We start from the raw sequence: 22,087 nt of genomic DNA on the forward strand, positions 1-22,087 counted from the left end.
ATGTCAGACACAATGCACCCAATTGAGCTAGTGACGTCACTGTGAGGGGTAGGATTAAGCAAGCACACTAAAAAGCATTGGATGCAGCTCAGATTGCACTGCACCTGGTCTGCATCCAGACCCCTCTTGATAAATCAGTGACTAAGCCAAAAGAAATTGAGTGGATATCGGAAAAAAAGGTTAAGCAATTCCGTTGAACAGTTTAAATCTCCAAATTGAAAACTTCTTTGTGGTCATTTATCTGAGTTACTGGTGTTAATCGGTACCTGCTGGTGATTTCCTTTATTTTAGAAGAACTCAATTTAAAGCCCTGCTCAAACTGTGAAATTTCAGCCACGATTTAGTAGTCTGAGACAAATTGGGTAGATCCTAAAAATTTTTTATAATCCTAGGCCAAACTCTGTCATTTTACATGTTGGTTTGACACAGATATGTTCACCAACAGCCGCTTAATGGCTCCTGTGAACAAATCTTCCCTCTGATGAAGTTCTGGCAGCATCAGAAGATTTCAGACACTTTCCTGCAGTGTGACTTTAGAACCAACAACCAATAGGAGAGGAAGTTTGATGAATCAAATTAGCTCGACAACCCTAAAACTAATGACAGGGCAACATCTAAACAACTTTTTTTCCGGTTTTTATTTCTGAGGCATGTTATTAGCTCAATTAATGCTACAAATAGTTTATGTTAGCTATTTAGTTTATAACTTCAGAATGTAGATTACTGAATGTGTTGATTTTTTTATTATTGGTTTTAAATAATGGCCAGCCAAGAGTCCTGATCTAAACCAGATCTTCTGTTGATCCGGTTGTGTTTAAGAAACTCATTACAGTCAGTGAACTGTAGAACAGACTGAAACACTTACATTTTAATTGCTGTGACCTTCATAAATTTTAGTCGTAATCTTTCATTGCACTATGATTGCTGGTCTCTAATTTAGACAACTGAGGACAATTTCTCAAAAAGTTTTTGTTGAAATGCCGTAGTAATTATTTAAAACAATCTGCTACTAGCATATACTGTATAGACACAACTAAAATTCCTAAGATAATATATATATATATATTTAACATTTTGGTCACACTTAGCAGACATACACTTAAACTTAGACATCACCTAGACTGCAGCTCCCCACAGAATGTTTGGCCAGAGGAGAAACGGCCGTGTCCAACTAAGCCTGCACTGTAAAACCCGACAGTCAACTGAAATAAGTGTAGCTAACTCAAATTTGACTGAAAGATAATTCTACTCATTTGAAAAGAGTTTTGAACTCAGTGTTGTAGGTAATGAGTTAATTAAATACCTCATTACTTTAACTTAAATGGAACGGTACTCATATAGATTAGTTTTTTAACTCAAATGGTTTGTAGCAATCCGTTTCCTCCAACGGTTTTAGTTGCCTTAACTTATTGGGTTTTACAGTACTCAGTTGGTTTGAGTTCTCTTAATTTATTGGGTTTAACTGTACTCAAATTGCTCCATTTACTCAAATGGATCAAGTTCACAGTACTCCTTAGGATTCGTTTTTGAACTTAAATGGTTTGTTGCAATCGGTTTCCTCAAATTATTTGAGTTACCTTAACTTTTTGGGTTTTACAGTGTGGCTTCTCTTTACGTTTTTACCCTTCACTTTCATCAATTGGTGAAGTTTGTTCCTCACCACTGGCTTGCTTGGTTTGACACTTGTGGAGCTGTGCATCGATGGATTTGCTCTCAGTGTTTGTACTTTCATTAGTAAAATTTAAACCACACTGAACTGAACTAAATTGAACTTTAACGCTGAAAACTCGACTGACACAGTTATAATTTACTAGAACTTCTATGTTAAGCTGCTTTGACACAGTCTACATTGTAAAAGTGCTATAGAAATAAACAACAAATTTAATAGATTTTACAATGTAATGACTAACATGAAAAGGATGAACAATACTTTTACACCATTTATTAATTGGTAGTTAATCTTAATGTCAACACTTACTAATGCTTTATTAAAATCCAAAGCAGTGCTTGTTGATATTAGATAGCCCACTGCAAATTAACAAGAACTAACAATGGGTTGTAAATTGTAATAACTGTTTTTATAATGATTTGTCAATTAAACATTATTGTAAAATACACTGGCTCCCAGTTACATTCAGAATAGATTTTTAGGAATTATTACTTGTCTATAAATCACTAAATGGCCTAGGACCTCAATACATTACAGATATGCTCACTGAATACAAACCTTACAGATCCTTCAGACCTTTAGAATCATATAAACTAGAAATTCCAAGAGTTCAGTCAAAGCAGCGTAAATCCACCTTCAGCTACTACACCCCCCCCGCTGCTGGAATCAGCTTCCAGAAATGATCAGATGTGCTCCAACATTAGGCACATTTACATCAAGACTGAAAACACATCTGTTTATGTGCGCCTTTACTGATTGAGCACTGCGCTATGTCCCACAGATTATTGTCTTTCTTTTCTTTTTCATTCCTTTATAACCTGTTTTAACACATTTTAATATGTTTTATCTGTTTATACTTTTATTCTTGGTTATGTAAAGCACTTTGTATTGCCACTGTGTATGAAATGTGCTATATAAATAAACTTCTTTGACTATATACTGCATACCAAATATCACATATTACCATAATTGTTGAGAGTCAACTGAACATGACTTTTGTTCCCTGTGCAAATATCATCTATTACTATTTCATAACTTTTTGTTGAGTCGACATATGGCATTTTACAAAAGAACATGACATTTTATAATCTGAACCAACTTCGCCTTGTCACAAAAGGTCAAATCACTTGATATTTTAAGAGACTTAACACTCTTGACATAGTTATGGGGATCTACAGGAATCCGCTCTACAATACCATTTCTTCGTTTGTTTTCTGTTTACATCACCCAATTAAAAGCATGTATTGTGGTGCACAAATGACATTAAGGTATTTTTAAATAACAGCCTGACAAAAACTAAATAAAGAGTGTCAGGCGTAGGTGTAATACTATAATAAAATACTCTCGATGGACAAAAAAATGGCTCACACTCACTCCCTCGTGTGTGTGTGTGTGTGTGTGTAGGACTAAGGTAAAAAAGACTCTGTATCGCTGTAGGCTGTGCGTGCAGATCGGGCCGGATCAAAGAGTGCCACACTGTATTGCGTGTATTGAGTGTAGTGCCACTGCTTTAGCCTGCTGTGCATGAGCTGCTGCCAGCGGGCTAGTGTGTGGGAATAGACTGCCACGGCTTTTAAACAGCAACCCCACCAAGCTCGTCCTCTTTTTCAGCTCACACCCACAGTACTACATGCGCAACGACAACTGCAGAACACAGATACAACATTACAAACAGCTGAAAATATGCTGTGAAATCTCTGCCACTGCCGAAGCCAGATCTGAATGTATTCTTAGGCAAGCTGGATAATAAATTAAGCTTTACTGCAACTAGGCATGCATATTTTTTTTGTATCTATTGTTATAAGGAACAATTAGGTGTTGTGGGTTGCTATTTTTGCAACATGATCGCTACACTATAATGTGCTCTGGGTGTGTTGTTGCTTAAAAAGGTTAGTTCTCCCCAAAATGAAAATCTTACATCTTTTTAAAACCAATAAGTTTTTTTTTGTGATATAAATGCAGATGTTTGCAATCAAATCGGAGAGAATTCAGTCTCTAGATTTAAATCTTAGCCAAAACACTTCTTAAATAGATATTTTTTTTTTTAAATCAGGCATATGATCAGCCAAGGACAAAAAAAAGGAAGATTATATACAAGTCTGTGTGTGTCTTTAAATAATAAATAAGAAATTTTAAAAAATAATAAATAATATTCTTTGTATAAATTTTTGATATTGGCCACACAATTTAAGTAAAAAAATGTTGTTTTATCAGTTTAAATGTTTAGCGTTTTAATAGTCACCTAAATACTGTTTAATATGTTTATACTTTGTACCTCAATGTCGGGACAGATCCACACACCGCCGCTAGATGGCGCCACTAACTCGGTTAGTTCTCTTGTGTCCTAAGAATATAATTTTCCCTGTAATTTAGTCAACTCTTTATTCCACATGATGAATAAACTACTAGTCAGTCAACAATTCGAACTGTAAAAATATTAAGTCCAGTTGAATTGAGCAGCCATATACATACCTGCCAAAACTCCCGGGAGTCTCCCGTATTTTAGACCCATCTACCGCCACCCTCCTATTTTGTTTTTTCTCTCAAAAAACTCGTAATTTCACCCACCTCTCCCCTGGACCTCAGCTTTTTGGTACAGTCTGTAAAACCCCCGGGTCGCCAACTTTGTTATAGTATCCAATCGCAGTGGCCGCCCGAAACCCGCTCCATAGTACAGTTACTAACACCACAGTACACATTACCCAGTTCTCAACAGTGTTATTGTGAGGGGGAAACCGGAGCACCCAGAGAAAACCTGTGTGGAGAACATGTAAACTCCACAGAAATGCCAACTGGCCCAGCCAGGACTCGAACCAGCAACCTTCTTGCTGTCAGGTAACAGTGCTAACCACTGAGCCACCATGCTGCCCGCAGACCATTTCAGGAGAAGAGGAGAACTGACTTTCTGAAAACTCAAAACTTCCTCCTGTTCTGTCTGAAATTGATGCTAAATATGAAAGTCAAGGGAGGGTTGCCAGGTTCAAGAAAATTTTCCATATCAATGGAAAATCAAAACTTGCCCAAAAAAATTTCAAGTAGCCCACTTTCTCCCCATTGTCCAATCAGAGTCAATTGCTGGATTCCCACAAAGGAAAAGGTCTAGCAATCCCTGATATTTTGTACACATTGCAGAACCAGAATACATGTTAAAGTATTGACTGACTTTCTACACACCAAATAAAACATCCAAGTACCTTTCTCAGACGTGCCCATAACTGATGTTCTGCTCATTTAATGCATGACTGTTTTTCTTACTTGCAAAGGGTCTTTGAGGTTAACAATACCAGATATGTATTTTGGCATCAATGTCCATAGACCCTTTTCTCAGTAGCGAAAGTCATCATAGTTGGGAAAACAGAGCGCAGTGAATGGGAGAATACTTTGTTTACAACCTTATTTCCTCAAATAATAAAAGAAAAATGCCACGATGAGGTTATAAAGACGGTCAGAAAACGGAAAAAAATAAGTGTGAGACTGATGACGGCAGCCAGATGAAAGAATTTTGTCAAATTTACTGTCCTGTCCCATAGACGCTGCATCAGAAACACCTCACATAAGCGGTAATTAGTTTTTTGTAATTTGAAGGAAAGATGACATAATATACGTAAACATAAATGTTCATACATTAAAAAAATAAAATAAAAATATTAAAACTTTTCAGGGATTTAAGATGCTGATGACAGTTAAACTTGTCATAACAGGCTTGTGAGAAGGGTCCATTAAGAAAGGTTTCAGTTTTAATTTTGCATTCACAAGAAAGAACTACTTGTTGGCCGTGGCATGCTACGAAAGTAGTCCAAAGGAAAAATCTACAACCAACAATTTCATATTTTTTTCATACTTTTTTTCAAGAGAGTCCAATTGTGTAAGAAAACTGCAAACCTGGCAACATTGTGTCAAAGTAACAACATTTTCACACCGGTGAAATAAAAACTCAATTTTCATTTTCATAAAGGGGTGGTACAATTCAAGTATCGAACAGTTTCAGTACAGGACACATGTTTAATGCATGTGTGTACATACACAGAGGATTGTAAGCAGTTTTGTGAGTCTGTGAGTATGTCTGGGCTAGAGACACACATAATTTTGTATCATTGCTTGAAATCGCTGCTGTTACAAGTTACAAAGAACCACCAACACTGTTTTTTGCTTCCAACACCCATTGTGTAATCTGTCAAATTTGCAGCCACCATTCAGATTTTTCCATCATTTGAAAAAAAGTCATTGGCAGAACACATTTGGCTCAGACTCAAACAGAAAACTGTTATTTTGCAATAGCATATTTCACAATAATAGTTTGTCTGTATTTTTATCAAATAAAAACAGCCTTGGCCAGAAAAAAGGAATTCAAAGCATTTAAAAAATCCTTGCAAGACTGATGGCAATAGACTATTCATCTTCATAAGCTCTACAAACAGACACAAAAACATAATGCATTCTACATGAGCTTCCAAATGGAACAAATAACATCTTTTCTTCCACAGCTTCAATAATCCCGAGGGTCTGGCCCTCTTTTCTTCCAGGCTCACTATGTGAAGTTTCACCATGTCCATTCACAAATGGAGGGAAAAGGCCTTCAGGGGCCAGGAATGACTGACGTGCAACAGAGCGCCACTATTAGATGTCCATTCCTCTTTTCAGCAAGCCTTCAGCCCACTTGCCAGGAGATATCTGCCCATCCCTCGCTCTAATTACAGTTAGGTGAAATAGAAAGACGCGTCAATGCGGCCTTTGGATGCTTAAATGAATGACAGATCTGCTTGTGAAGGGTGAGCTGGTCTTCATCCAGATCCATACAATCTGTTCAATCGCAACTCTATTCAGTTTATAGACTGCTTACTGTAGCTGTAGTTGATAGCGGGCACCATCAGTTACTGGATTAAGATGCTATCGGGCCATGCTGAATTCACATGCCAATGCAGCAAACAAGCGCTTTGATTTGATATGACAGCGTCTGAAGATGGAAAAAGCATGTTTTTGTTTTAAATATGTAGGGATAAAATACATCTAGGAGGCTGGGTTGATCTAAAGACAATAAGTCTCTTTTTTTTATTTCCTGGTGTTAAAACCGGATCCAAATCCCTCCCATTTTGAGGCCCAACATGACGTACACCAAATTGATTGACAACCAAGTATTAACATGTCTCCATAGTAACACGAATAATCATATCAACAAGACAGGACATGTGCAAAGCAACTGAGATTAAAAGATCTGTTCAGCTCACTGTGATCATCATCAAATGTGATCAAGAATGAGTTTTAAAAGTTTAAAACGTTTTTTAAACAGTGCATGTTTGTAATAAAGTAAGTTAAAGACTGTGAAAATTGCTGTAATTCATTACCACGAGTACAATTATAAAAGACGACGCTTCAATTTCAGGTTGTAGATGTTAAATCAGGTTTATTTTATATATTAGCATAACGGATGTCCATACAACAGTGTATATGAACGTGTATCCTATCACATTTTGCCGTGCAATAACAGTACAAAGTTAAACGCATGGGCTGTGTGTCTGTGTGTGTGCGTGAACTTTGTAACAACATTGCGTGTGACTCATCGTTGCAGAAAGGCTTGAATTAACTCCACAAAAACTACATCAAATAATCATTAGGAAAGTTCTTACTGTAGTATTTCTCACAAACTTTACGATCTGCTTCCTTCAAGTCTGTCACTGTGCTGTTTATCTGACGTAGCCAGAGATTGAGGCACACTCTGATAGGCACATGGGAATGGTGGGTGGGGAGAACTAGCATTAAAGGCACAGGCAACAAAAACAGCTACAATAGGTTAAGAGCAGAAGTTCCAATGTTCAATAAATAATCTGATGGGTGTTTTGAGCTGAAACTTTAAAGATGCATTATTGAGAACCAAAAGACTCATCTGAAATCTTTTAAAAGTGGTAAAATAGGTGCCCTTTAATTAAATGGAAAGCTGACAGAAACAATAACAGCTGATGATGTGACTACAGAAAACTGTTGTGGTTTTACAGACAAGGCTTAAAGGCATAGCTTACCCAAAACGTCACTTGTCATACCTGTTCAAGTTTCTTTTTTTTTTTTTTGCTTTGTTTAAACATAATTTAAGTCATTTAAATAATTGTCAAAACTTCTACAGTATTTGTTTTTCCCACTACCAGAGTCAATAATAACAGGTCTCTAACATTTTTCAAAATATCTTTTTTTCGTGTGTTTAACATAAAAAGGAAACTCTCAAAGTTTTGGAACCACTCGATGGAGAGTAAATTTTCCTTTCTGGGTGAACTGTCCCTTTCTAAAATTAGCCCCTGACTAAATTTATTGCTTGAGCTGTCTAAACTAAAAATAATGTGCAGTTAGAGATCTTAAAACACATCACTGCCATAGATTTGTCTCAAGATGCATACTAGTAATGTGCTCTTGAATAATTTCTATAAAAGCTGCTTTGAAATATCCTAATTTAAACAAAACCAATCGTCCTGGCTTAAGCTAAACCCTGTTTGTGAAACTGCCCCACATAGTTTACAGTAAAACAGACTGAGCATTTTTAGGCAAGTAAGAAGGAAACGTTTATCTAAAAAAATTCCAGTGTCTAGCAGTGGCTGGATGCTAATTGAGGCAGTTGCGGTGGCCTGTAGTGATAATTTAGCAGAACCGAGACTGTGTGTAGGAGGGACACCCATTTACCTCCATTACTGCACCAGCACAAGGACCCCAACAGTCTCTAAATCAAATACATTTCACCACCAGCGTCCAAACCGAATAACAGGCTACAGAGCCATCAGCAGTGAACAACCACCACCTGCTTCAGGCTTGAACGATGGACATCAGGATGACAAACACGGACAGATAAATTGCGAGCGGCGATAAAAACGCTGACTTATTGAGTGCGCGGGTATCATTTGGGAACATTATTTGTTCTGACCTCAACCAGCAAACTGCCCATTTCAGCTTGACCTCTGACCATCGGATGGATTAGAGCACACCTCCATTATTCAGGCCCATTCGATCAATGAGATTGTGAGCTAAGCAGCAATTAGCAAAAAGAGCTGAGAGCTTCTCTGCTGAACACACGTCTAATGAGGTGTGTGAGGGGCCGATGGGCACACATGATCAATAGAGCGAGAGAGAAAAAGAGAGGAAGAGAGAGAGAAAACAACACAATCTACTTTTACGTCAACTGACAGTTACAGCAAAAACAAAATAAGCCTTGGGCTTGGTAAAAACGACATGCTGTATTATATCAAGTCTGCAAAAACATATGGTGGGAGGTGTGTGTTGGCTTGAGGCCAAATGCCGAGTGCCTTAGTCCCTTCACCAGTGCCGATATACAGCCATAATCGCACTGCTATGAGTGTGATATTGTGTGTATACAACAGTTCAACGGCATAATCATGTTTATAACAAAGAAAATCAAACACAGAGACTTTCAAAAATCCTTTTGTACGAAGAACTGCTTTCTTCAACTCATTCACATCTGACGTCAGAACAGCAGAAACCGTTGCTACTTCACAAACGTCATTTTAGAGCTAGTATTTGAATGATTCCCTAGCGTAATGTCCAAAATTACAAAACGGGTCATTTTTGCTCACATCTTAAGATTATAAGGCTAAACGGCATGAAATGCCATCAATGGATGTGAAATAAATTAATGTAGCCATGTAAAAAAAAACATTTTTTTATATATATATATTTTTGTTAATATGGTGTATAGATTGAAGTAAAACATCTAAAAAACTTTTTTTTTTTTTTTTTTTTTAAATCCTAAAACTTATGCTAAGATTTCAATACCATGTAAGCAATATGTTTTTCAAGGTACACAGAGTAGTTTAGAAATTAGATTTATTATTGATTGGTTTTTCTTGTCACAGGAAAAATTTTGGGGTTTTGAACAAGGGCATAATCCAGGTTAACAGGTCGTCACAAGATTTAAGATTTTACAAGTTTTTAAAGATTTTACAAGTTGTTGGGCCAGATCTTTAAAACACCACACCGCTAGTCTTCAGCAAACATGAAAGAAGCTGCTGGAAGGCTACAGTGTGAATTACTCAGTTACAGAAGCCTTGACAGACATCACAACAAGATAGAAAGTAGTCTATTCCTATAATATGAAGCTTTACCTTTATTTAATATTTGCTTTACCTTTACCTAATATTTCTAGCTCTGGCTGTAAATCATAATTTTGGCCACCTCATTAATTTATTTTTGATTTAGAGTCAAGTTTATTGATAAAATTAATGTAGGTAAACTGAATGTACAAAGCCGAAACGATACTGAAATATTTACAACAGTAAGAGCAATGGTAATGAAATTACGATAAAAAAAAAAAGTAATTAATAAGCATTTAATTTAAATGACAAAATATATACCCCTACATCATGCAAAGATGTAGAATTAAACATTTGGCATTATGCATTCATAACATTTCAGGTCTGCATTAAAAAAGAGCAGAGTAAACAGAAATAAACTGTCAATTTACACATGCACATGCTTATTATTGGTTCTAACGAAGATTGTCAGATTTACTTCAAGTTTGAAGTAAAGTCCTAGGTCAAAGAAGAACCCAAAACTGCACTGAAGACCAGAAGTTACAGTGAGAGAAAAATAAATTCCCAACAACTTCCCGACAATGACAGTAATGAACGCTACACAAACACATCTTCAATAATAAATACCCTGATTCAGCATATGTGCTGCTAACACTCAACATCTGGAATCAGTCAACAATAAGACTCTTTCTGGAAAAAAATCATTTGAATTCCCTCCAAAAACACCAAACCTATCAGCCACTCTCAGATGGAGGGTATACATACAGCAGAAGTTAAACCTATGCCCATATGTGCTGACAGTCACTCACAGCACATTAATCTGGCGTCACAACAGCATTTTTAGTTATAAAACTCTAACGCCACCTGCTGTACAACTAGAGGAATAAAAGGGGTGCTGTAAAGGAAAAAGATGCCTCTGTAAAGGAATAGTTCACCCAAAATTAAACATTTCCTAAACATTTAAAATCACACTCAAGTTATGTTTAAGACTTTCTTCTATTCAACACAAAACTCTGACTAGAATGTAAAATAGCCACCGACATCCAAACTAGGAATTTAAAAAAATACCATGAAGTCAATGACAATTTTAAACATTCTTTAGAAAATATTCCTTGGTATTCAACAGGAAAGATACTTAAACAGGTTTGGAACAAGTGGAGGATTAGTAAACGAAAGAATTTTAATTTTTTGGGGTGAACTAACCCTTCAAAACTGTTAGAAGACTGTCATGTGACAAACAATGCAGTTGTTTTCAGCATAAAACCCAAAGCCATGCAAAACTATTCTAAAATCATAAAGTCAGCAAATAAAATACAGCGGAAATATACAGTACAGTTTGTAGTATACAATTTTGTTGCATTTTTGATTTGGGAACCAGATGAATTAGACATTAAAAGCATGCAAAGCTAAACTATCAAATATTTCTTTGATTAGATAATTAAAAAGAGCCATACATAATCTGAGATCAATAGATCATCTATTTGCATGCAGCACTGCAATTTCAAGACATGCCAAATTTTCTCTTACTAATTAAACATGCATTTGCTATTCATTCTCATATACTTTGCATGTCTGTTTGGGTACATGCAAGCGAAATTACAGAGTTAATAGAAAACTGTGAAATGATGGCAGGATTAGAGGAGTGTATGGTTCCGTCAGGTCATACTGGGAAAAAATGAGCGGGATGGATGAATTAAGGGGTGGAAAATCTATATCAAACTGATGTTTTGTGGGAAACCCATCAGTACATACCTAGAAAGAGCCTCTTAGGAACTTTGATTTCTTCGTCCTTACTGTCTGTTGCTTCAGACAAATAAGACAAATAAACAAAACATAAGAACAGGGAAAGAGAGGGGAATAGATTGCATCGCTTCATCTTCTACACAAAAAGGCCCTGAAAGCATGAAAACATGACCAATTCATATTTCATTCTGAAACCAAGCATTAAGGAATCATATTATACATTAAGACAGCAAAGCATATTTTATATTGTGGTATTGAGATGTTAAATGTCCTCACACATTTTAATTTTTTGTAATGGGTCTGACTAGTACAAGAAATAAATTAGGTTTATTCTATCTATCTATCTATCTATCTATCTATCTATCTATCTATCTATCTATCTATCTATCTATCTATCTATCTATCTAATCACTAAACTGGAAGTCATTCTTAGTTGTAAGAAATCAATAAATAATGAAATGGCTCAAAGGAGTTCTAGGAAAACATTGTGACTTTTAATCTGATTTTGGGGAAAATATGTCTCATATACGCTACAGGTAAAAAGTTTGTAATTAATATGTATTTTTTATGTTTTGAAAGAATTCTATGCATTAATTTATTACAATAAACAAAGTTAAACTGAAATAAAATTATATTTGAAAAACTATTATCTGAATATATTTTAATATGCAATTTAATATGTGGTGTCAACTTCAAAGCTGTCTTTACTTCAGTCTTTAGTTTTTATGCTGAATATTTGATGACTAGAAAGTTAAATTTATAAAAAAAAAAAAAAAAATCTGTAACAAAATAAAAGTCTTTTAATAAATAAATAAAAAGTACCAGATACCAGATACCATCACTGCCAGACTACAGCATATGACGACCATTAACTTTTATATGTGCCACTTGGGTTTATTCAAAATGAGATAACCTTAAGATTTTAATTTTAATGTTGAGTCATTTCTTAATTTGGTTAATTTTACAGAAGAAGCAACAGATCAGTTTATGCGATTCATCTAGTTCTGTTAATTCTGAACGGTCTCAATCTGTCTTTAGCAGAGTTTGCAAGCATCACTGCTGTGTTACGAACAGAGGTTAACAATTTGGAACTCTTAGATTTCATGATCAAACACTGACAGACTTGTGTAACGTCACACTACTGTCTTTACATCCTTGATATCTACACACAAAGAAAAGGGTTGACCCACTAAATACAGACAGAACAGCATGCAAACCAACATGTATAAGCTGATCAAACAGGATGTCCTGAGCAAACAGTAAGTTTAAAACTTTATCATATTTGTCCAAGGAGTGCTTTTATGTTTACCTTGTGTTTCGTTGTTTACTTTTGGGGTATGTTTGAAATATTGTTACTTAAAATGTTTTACTAATACTTATTATATTATTCATTACTTCAAAACTAGATAAACTGCATTTCATGTATCAAAGGAACACCTGGAATACCTCAGTGAAATATATTACATATTGCTATGTGATAGCAATGGAGCACACTTCTTGTGTTCATGTAAGTGTGATTTCAGGTCAAAGACATGTTCATGGATCAACATCAACATTCCGACAAGATTTAAAAGAAGACTCCACTTTTTTGGAAATATGCTCATTTTATAAATGCCCTGAAGTGTAATAGTTGAGTTTTACCATTTTTGAATTAATTCAGTGAATCCCTAGATCTGGTCAAAGACTAGAATACACAAGACGTGTCACTTTTATAGTTTTGAATGGGGAAAAGCATAACGGTCAATATGGCAAACAAAGCCCCACCTTCTTGTACAGGAGCCAATCATCAATCGCTATAGACTGATGATTATCAGGGGGAGATTTTGTGTGATTCAAACATTTAAGAACGAAACCAAAGAGGCAGTTGTTGTTTAATTTCATTGGTGAATTCAAAAAGAATGCAGAAGCATACTGCCTGAGAGGCGTTTCAAAGATGGCCGCAGAGTGAAATGACTTGCCTTAAAGGGACTTTGTTCTGGTGGAGGCACAATTAGCGTAGCTTGGCATAAATCAATTAAAGTGGATTAAACCATTAGCATCTTGCTCTTTCTGCCGTACCATGGTTAGAGCAGGTGGCAATGATATTATGCAGCGCTGTTACCTAGTTGGGGATTATTTTCAAGTCTTGTGTAATTAATATTGTGCTGGCTGCAGTTATGAATGCTACAATGCAAGTACAGTTCCTAGTCTTTTCATCCTAGCAACTTTTCATTTCCTGACGGCCTTAGTACACGATGTAACTATAAAAAATAAAAATAAAAAATTGGAGCGAGATGCTAATAGTCTAATCCCATTTAATGATTTATGCTAAGCTAAGCTAAAGGAGCTTCTGTCAGATCCAGAGATCATCTGAAAGGATTAAAAAATGGTAAAGCTCAACTGTTTAACTCTAGGGGACTTGTAAAAAAAAGTTTACAAGTGTTCCTTCGAGGGAAAAGTTTGAATAATATGTTAAGTTCAAGCTTATAGTTAGATTTATGTGCTTCTACATCACTGTTATCCAACTATTAATCCTCTCTGATTTGGGGAATAATTTACAGGTTTAGGGGTAGAGATTATGAATGGATTATATTTTCAAACAGGAATGATGTTCCAAATCAACAACATAAATGTTAATCCAGGATCGCATCCTACTTTACAAAACCACAACCACCGTGTGTTCATTTTATGTTGGAATAAGGGGGAAAAAAGACGAAGCTCACTTCTGTTTCATGCCAACTGTAAGGTGCGAGTAGGGTAGCTGTCACGCATATGCATAGTTAGTTTGCAGTTAAACAATATAATGTACTTGTTCAAAATGTGATTGGTATCTATTCTGGGGGGTCTTTGTAATAGAGTGTTTATAACAAAATGTGAGGTGCATATAGAGAGGAAAGAGTGTGTTTCCTGTAGCTGGTTTGTCAAGCCAACTTGACAAACGTCATTAAATAAATCTCAACTCTTTCCAGTTCCAATGTTCAGTCTTTCCTTATATTGGCACTGCACAGCACCTTATCGTCTACAAAACATTTTTTTAGTTTGGTTTCTGCATAGATATCTACCTTTCTTCTTAGGAACCTACTGCGGCCTAAACCAGTGGGGTGTGCTAAATAGGCAGTAAAGTTGAAGCTGGCATTGATTTTTCTGTGATAGCAGAGTTTAGTCAAACTACTAAATAATAAAAAGTGGCAATATTAACTTTTTAGACTAACAAGAAAAAGTTTTGAGTTCTGAAATGTACAAAATTTTACTGTATATAACACACAATCCTTTAAATAAGTGAAATATATGATTTCTCAGTTTGTTACCCTTTAAATTATTACACACTACATACTGTTTAACATTCTTATTATTTGTGTGCTGTTTATACTACATAAAATTTCCCTTCTCAAACTAATTTGAGCGCTCTTGCTTAAAAGAAGATGGCAGTTTGAGAGAACAAACTCTTCTTTGTAAACTTAGTAGCACACCACAAGCATGAAAAAAACCCTAAAGACTGATGTTCAGCAAGTAGCAGCCGGTCAAAGTTCATCCAGAGCCTCCTTGTGTGATAATCTTGTGAGCCACATTCAAAGAAAGACCCCGACCATGTGACTTTATCATTTACTGTAATTCAATAGACTGCACCACATTCAACTAAACAGACCGGGAAACCAACAATGACTTCGGAAACAAAACTGATTATACATTCTAATCTGCAATACTGTGCTGAGAACAGCAGCTGTACACACACTTTATTGGTCAATAAGGTTGTAAAAAAGTCATAAAGTTTCACACCTGTAAATGACCGCCGTTTGGTGTTGAGTTCAGTGGCCATGCGGACGCTGGTGCACAGATTCAGCATGATTAACATTGTGACGATCATGATTATACTCTGCCATAGTAGAGGAGTCTCAAAGTAACGTCCAAACCTGAACAAAAACACACATATAACGGTTAAAGAAATGAACGTAATACTGTGATGTTTCTACATGATTTGACCATTTCTTTCATAAAAACAAGATGTCACTAGAACATAGAATTGATATAATTTTTACTATTATTAGAACACAAATAATTCAAATTACTTGTGATTTAATAATGATAATAAAATTAATAATAATAACAACAACAACAACAACAACAACAGTACCATTTAATTTAATTGTTTGGATAAAATAAACATAATTAGGATAATTAATGTCTTTTTAATCAAACTTTCTCGCTCAAAGTTCTCGATAAACATAATATATACATTTATTACACATTTTTTACAAATTATCAGAGAAAGACAAGTATAGCACTTAATTATTATAAATGAATCATGTAAAATATCACAATTTATCAATATATTATAACAAATAAATAACTATAATTATTAAAAATAATACATTTTAAATATATTATTTAGTATATTTATTCTTTGTCCTTTTCTTAACTATCTAAATTGAACAAATATCGTTTTAGATATTTATTTATCTTATATTAACATGTCAATATTAGGGCTGCACAAGATATCGTTTCAGCATCAATATTGCAATCTGCAATAGTCACATCGCAGGATCTGCAATGTCAAATTGGAATTATAATTAACCAAAAAGCACAGTTCAGTACACATGATTTGTGGAGTCATTGTGTATCTGAACCATAACCAAATAGTGTAAAAGATTATTACATGGATATGTTTCTAGGACCTGTGAGTGTAAGATCTAAAGCTAATTTACAAGTCCAATAAACAAGAAATCATAAAGTTTTTAATTATTGAATTTGTAAGTTTGCCACTTTAACAAAGATTTATCGTTTAATCATTTTTAAAAAATGAAGACTATACAATGATATTTTAGATTTGTTAATTGAATTTTTGTCCTTTATTATAGTTGCTTCCGCCACAAACCAATAAGCACTGTTATTTTATTTGATCCATGTTCTGTTGTTTTCATCTGTGCTTTAATTTGTTTAGAGTTTAAAAAAATATTTTTTGCAGATGCACCCCCCCTTCAAAATCATCCCAATCAATGTAAATATATCAATTCGTTCCAAACAGTTACTAAAGTCATATTGTGAAATTATATTCATATTGAAATATATATACTAAAGAAATACAAAACAACTCAATATCAATATCATGCAGCCCTAGTCAATATTATTTTTTCCTTAAATGTAAAAAGAAAAAAATATTTAAATAAATATATATATATATATATATATATATATATATATATATATATATATATATATAATGATAAAAACAAAACTAAAAATTGCAAAAGTTTATTACATTAAACTAAAGCATTACATTAAACTAAATTATAATATGCTAATCAGAATATTTCTGTAGGATTGTGAGACACTAAAATACTACGCTTTAAATATTAGAAATAAATTACACTTTATAATAAAAACAAATTTTTACATATTTTACTCTTTTATCAAATAAATCCAGCCTTAGTGAGCAGTAAACATCTTTCAAAGACATCAAAAGCTTAATGATTCCAAACCTTTGACAGCTTATACATTAAAAAATAGTATATATCATATTATATATCATATCTTATTAATTTTAATCATAAATTGTTATACGATGTACAAATAAGAACCTTTTGCAGCCATATCCAGCATGATACTACTACTAATTTAAACAGCACTTGTGTCCAGTAAGTGTCTCCTTATAAACACACATAAAGCAGATTAGTATGTGTCATGTATTTACTGTACATGGTTTCCTCATACAGATATCAGACATGATGGTTGAGGTTTATCTTACCTAAAAAGTATTCTTAATATATTGGCCACCAGCAGAACCAGGCACACATAAGTGGAGAATCCCTCAGCATTTTGGGTCCTTCGTATGTCCCTGTACTGAGGGATGTATGGCACTATTCCTCCAAAAATAATGGCAACAGATGCGACCCATGACACCACTTGATGAACAGCATACATGACCTGATCCATAATCACTTCATCCATGTTTGGCTGATGTTGCTGTCCTTTAGAATTAAATCCACTCAATGCAATCACTGGCCACTAATTTAACATTAATTAAAAATAAACCATTACTATTTTGCTGCTTTATTCACATATTAAAATGGAAATTACTGACGATTACTGGATGTTTATTCTACGCAACGACAGTAAAAGTACTTTCATTGTCCCAGTCCCCATTAGATCCAATTCATTCAAGTGCTTGCCCTTTTTCAGGAAAATTACTTGCTAAATCAATCAGAACAGGTGCTCAGCGAGGGTCCATATTAGATGGTGTGTATTTCCTGTCTTGCGGTCCACGCGGATAGAAAAGGAGAGCTGTATAACATTTTAAAGCCGCTGTGATCCTCTCTGCTACAGCTGGCTAATGCTCATAACAGTACTTCCTCGTTTCCACGTCACATATCAAGCTCGTTATAGATTCCAGAGACGCACGGTCCTAATGTCAGTCGAGCTCCGTGACGCACGTAGTAAAAACAAATAACGAATATTTAAAAGTTATTATCGGTTAACTTAAGTGTTTATGAACTTTTTAATGTGAACATATATTTTCCGCCACATATTAGAAAAAAACACTACATGGCCTGATTTTAAATAACATTTTAAGCGTATTATTACAGCCTGACAGAAGATTCGAGTCGTTTAATCCTCTAAAATTCCATGAAGCAACTCAGACTTATGTAATAAGTCAATGAAATCATAGATAAAAATTATCAGTGCAAAAATGATGCTATCCATCAGTGTACTGTACGTTAAATGAAATAACCGTTTGCTACATAAAAGGGTTAAATGTGGATGGCTCTACCTACGAAAGAGGAAGTTTTTACAGCAGCAAACGTGAATGTAAATAATGAATGACAAAAGTTGAGAAGTTTTAGAATTCACTTTTGATTGTGGATTTATGCTTAAATCTATTTGAGACTTTTACAGGGTGATTTTCACACGCTTGCTGTTCCAGTGAAACGTTGCCTGGAGCTGAAACGAACAACAAAACAAAACCAACTTAGCAAACTAACACCATGGCAGGATCCGAGTCAAAAGCTGCCAAAGATTTAACTGCAATAGTAAGCCTTCGTTTCATTGGTTATAGATTTAATTATTGTTTTGCGGGTTATTTTAAAGTTTTACAAATCTGTTCTACTTGTTTCTTCAAACAGATGGAGACGACTATGCAGCAACTTCAGAGCAGGTTTCAAAAACCTATCTGAACAGATCATCTCTAAAAATATCTTTTTCAAATGCATATTACTTTTCGAAGTGTGCCTTTAATGATTCGTTTAAAGAATATATGATAAAAGTGGTGGTTGGACCACAGTAACCTAAATCTGTTACTATGATAAAATATAACCACAGTTTCAATAAAAAAAAACCTATATAGTTTAAGCTATCGTTTAGTGTAGCAAAACGTAAACTAATGATTTTAGTTCCCTTTCTGAAATAATAATTAAAAAAAAAAAAACTATAAACCAGCCTAAACTGAAGTAAGGTACTGGTTTAGTTAATCTACCCAGCCTGGTGGCTTGGTTTTAGCTGGTTTTTCCAGTTGGTCTGGCCATCTAAGGATTGGCCCAAACCTCTCTAAAACAAGTGTAAGGCCAACCTATATGACCAACTGAAACCTATCATTTTAAGACTGATAACTACATAGGTGTTTTGTTTGTTTATTGTTTTCTTTTTTTTTTTATTTGTTTGTTTTGTTTTAGGGAACCAGAAATCAGTCATAGTTACTATACTGTAAAGAATATTGCTGTTTTTTATTTTTTTTTAATTTAAGTCAAATAAACCTTTTAGTCGTTTAAACTTGCATCACACAGACTAAAATATTAAGTACTTTGTATAATTAAAGAAATCTAGTTGAAACCTGATTAACAATTTAAAATAAGTTAATGTAACAAAAACATTTGTTGTTTTGACTTTCGTCATGTAATTGTTTACAGTGTATAAAATATAGAGAGTTAAATATAGTATATAGAGTTTTTATTGTCACAAAATTACTGTAAAATGTATGTGCGTTGTTCCTATAATAATATCATGCATTCAGACACAAAACAAGAATTATAGTATTACTATTATTGTATTAGGTTTAAAACTTGCTAAGTGCATTTATTTTTAATAATTATAACTCCTTAATCACGAAATGAAATCTATGGCCAGAATCTGTGTATTACATATAAATGTAATAAATATAAGTGATTCACCATTTATTAGCAGCAGAGATTTGGCTTGAAATTGCTACAAAAGAAGGTGCAGGTTTTCCTAATGCCTGAATGGATGAGATGGGAACTCGTATCGATGACCTGGAGAAGAAACGTTTGCTGATCTTATGACACAAGCAGGGACAGCAAATCTTCAGAAATCAAAGCAAGTGTATTAGATTTATTGTGTTTAATTTCCCTAATTGAAATGCTTGAGATATTTAAACATTTACTTAGTCTAAACCAGGATTAGTCCATATTTCATTTGGGAGATGTACTGTAAGTGTCATTTTTATAAATATGCATTAACTTTATCCATCTGAGACAAAAACAAAGCCAGTAATATATTTTAAGATCATTCAGTACAAGTTATTGCGCTGAATTTTGCCCAGGCTTATATATTTAGTCAGGGACTTGGCTAAACCTGTTTGTGAAACTGGGGTAGATCTATATTTTTTTCTGTTTTTTTTACACAGTGACATGATGAGCGTGCACGATGGCCAAGCAATGAGCAGGAATGCTGAGCTCAACATATTTGTGTATTAAGCTATTCGGATATTCAGTAGTTTACAGGTGCCTTATTTTGTATTCCTTATTTACAATTTTATATACATGTTTTATGTGGTCCTTGTAGCTTACCATAAGCAATAAAGTAACTTGTTTAGCTTTGTGTGTTGTTTTGATTTATTTATTTTTTTTCCATTTCCGCTTAGCCCCTTTATCAATCAGCCAACTTATCCAGCATATGTTTTACATAGCGGATGCCCTTCCAGCTGCAACCCAACACTGGGAATCACTCCTACACTCTTACATACACTATGGCCAATTTAACTTATTCAATTCATCTATGGCGCATCTCTTTGGACTGTGGGGGAAACCGGAGCACCCGGAGGAAACCCACACGAACACTAGGAGAACATACAAAGTCCAACCAGAAATGGCAACTGACCCAGCTGTGACTCGAACCAGTGACCTTCTTGCTGTGAGGTGATCGTGCTACCCACTGCGCCACCGTGCTGCCCTTATTTATTTTTTGTAACCGTATATTAAAATATAAAATATTCCTTGCTGACAAATTGAGCCATGTTTTTCAAGCTTTTATAAAATGATTAAATGGGACATTAGACCATAATGACATAATAAAAAACTGGTAAGAAACCATGATATGAAGATATTAAGACATCAGTGAAGGCAAAATGGGGCTTTAATTATCCTAGTACTGGATTAGACCCCATTTGTCTTCACTGCTGTCTTAATATCATCACTTTGAAAAGGTGCTGGCATCTAATTCCTCATATATTTTGTTGTATAGTTACATAAGAGTATCACACAGTTGCTGCAGTTTTTCAGATGCACATCCCTGATGCATCTTTCCTGTTCAAACCACATCCCAAAGGAGCTGTAATGTATTGAGACTTAATTCCTGACAGGCATTAAGGTGTAATGAACTCATTTACATTTTGGAAGAAACAAATTTGAGATGATTTGAACATTGGAAGTAGACATCCCAAAATATGGTTATAAAGGGACAGGGCAACACACGGGTAGGCTATAAAAGTCAAAATGGGTCAATAGTGTGGCAAGAAATTTCTTTCACACCATTACACCAGCAGCCTGAATTGTTAATGCAGGATGGATCTATGCTTTCATGTTGTTTACTGCAATTTTAGATCCTACTTTATGAATATTGCAACAGATATCAGGACCAGTCTCTATTGTTTGGTTTTGTTTTAATAGTAGCTTAGGTTTTCTTCTGCTGTAGCTCACCTGCTTCAAGGTTTGTGGTTGTGCTGTGCATTCAGAGTCTTCTGCTGTTTGAAACTAAAAACCAAGCATTATCGTCTAGCACCAACAAGGCAACTATTAAACTGCTGTTCAATAATTCATTTATTCATATTTCTTTTTGGCTTAGTCCCTTTATTAATCAGGGGTCGCCACAGTGGAATGAACTGCCAACTTATCCAGCATATGTATACGCATGGGATGCCCTTCCATTTGCGACCCAAGACCTGGAAACAGCCATACACTCCTACTTTCACACACATACGCGATGGCCTGTTTAGTTTATTCAATTCATCTATACTGCATGTCTTTGGACTGTGGGGGAAACCGGAGCACCCAAAAGTAACCCACGCAAACACGGAGAGAACATGTAAACTCCACACAAAATTGACAACTGACCCAGCAGTGGCTCGAACCAGCGACCTTCTTGCTGTGAGGTGATTGTGCCATTCACTGAGCCACTATGCTGCCCCTGCTTAATGTATACTTTCTATTTTTCAGGCAATTTTCTGTTAAACCACAGATCAACGGGTTCTCAAATACTCCCAAGCAACCCATCTATAGTTACTTAAGTCACTTAAAGGGAGGGATCACCAAAAATAAAAATGTCCTCACTGTTTACTGACATTCTAGTGGTTGTAATCATGAATTTGGCAATCTGGCATTTTACGCATTTCTTTGTTCCATTGAACACAAAACTAGATATTCTGAAGAATGTTGGGAAAAAGCAGCCA

At 34.9% G+C, this 22,087-nt stretch overlaps 2 protein-coding genes across 3 annotated transcripts in view; one reads left to right on the forward strand and one right to left on the reverse strand.

Moving 5' to 3' along the window:
- LOC130246782 (solute carrier family 66 member 2) overlaps positions 1-17,756 on the reverse strand; it is a 53,285-nt gene extending 35,529 nt beyond the window's left edge. Inside the window, exons 1-3 of one of the 2 annotated variants that reach the window (XM_056479917.1) lie at positions 17,159-17,756; positions 15,193-15,326; positions 11,446-11,496 (exon numbers count right to left, since the gene is read on the reverse strand). In XM_056479917.1, the coding sequence (XP_056335892.1) occupies positions 11,446-11,496; positions 15,193-15,326; positions 17,159-17,361 (388 nt within the window). In that variant the 5' untranslated portion in view covers positions 17,362-17,756. The remainder of the gene's footprint in view (positions 1-11,445; positions 11,497-15,192; positions 15,327-17,158) is intronic. The other variant, XM_056479918.1, reaches the window with a different exon arrangement.
- A 380-nt stretch (positions 17,757-18,136) lies between these two features.
- On the forward strand, positions 18,137-19,750 carry LOC130246297 (heat shock factor-binding protein 1). Its single transcript, XM_056479181.1, is given in 5 exon segments — positions 18,137-18,440; positions 18,534-18,572; positions 18,574-18,599; positions 19,643-19,682; positions 19,685-19,750. Coding segments are annotated over 5 exon segments (216 nt in total). The 5' UTR covers positions 18,137-18,395.
- The last annotated feature ends 2,337 nt before the right edge of the window (positions 19,751-22,087 follow it).

Source organism: Danio aesculapii, chromosome 19 (genome assembly GCF_903798145.1).
Source record: "Danio aesculapii chromosome 19, fDanAes4.1, whole genome shotgun sequence".
NCBI lineage: Eukaryota > Metazoa > Chordata > Actinopteri > Cypriniformes > Danionidae > Danio > Danio aesculapii.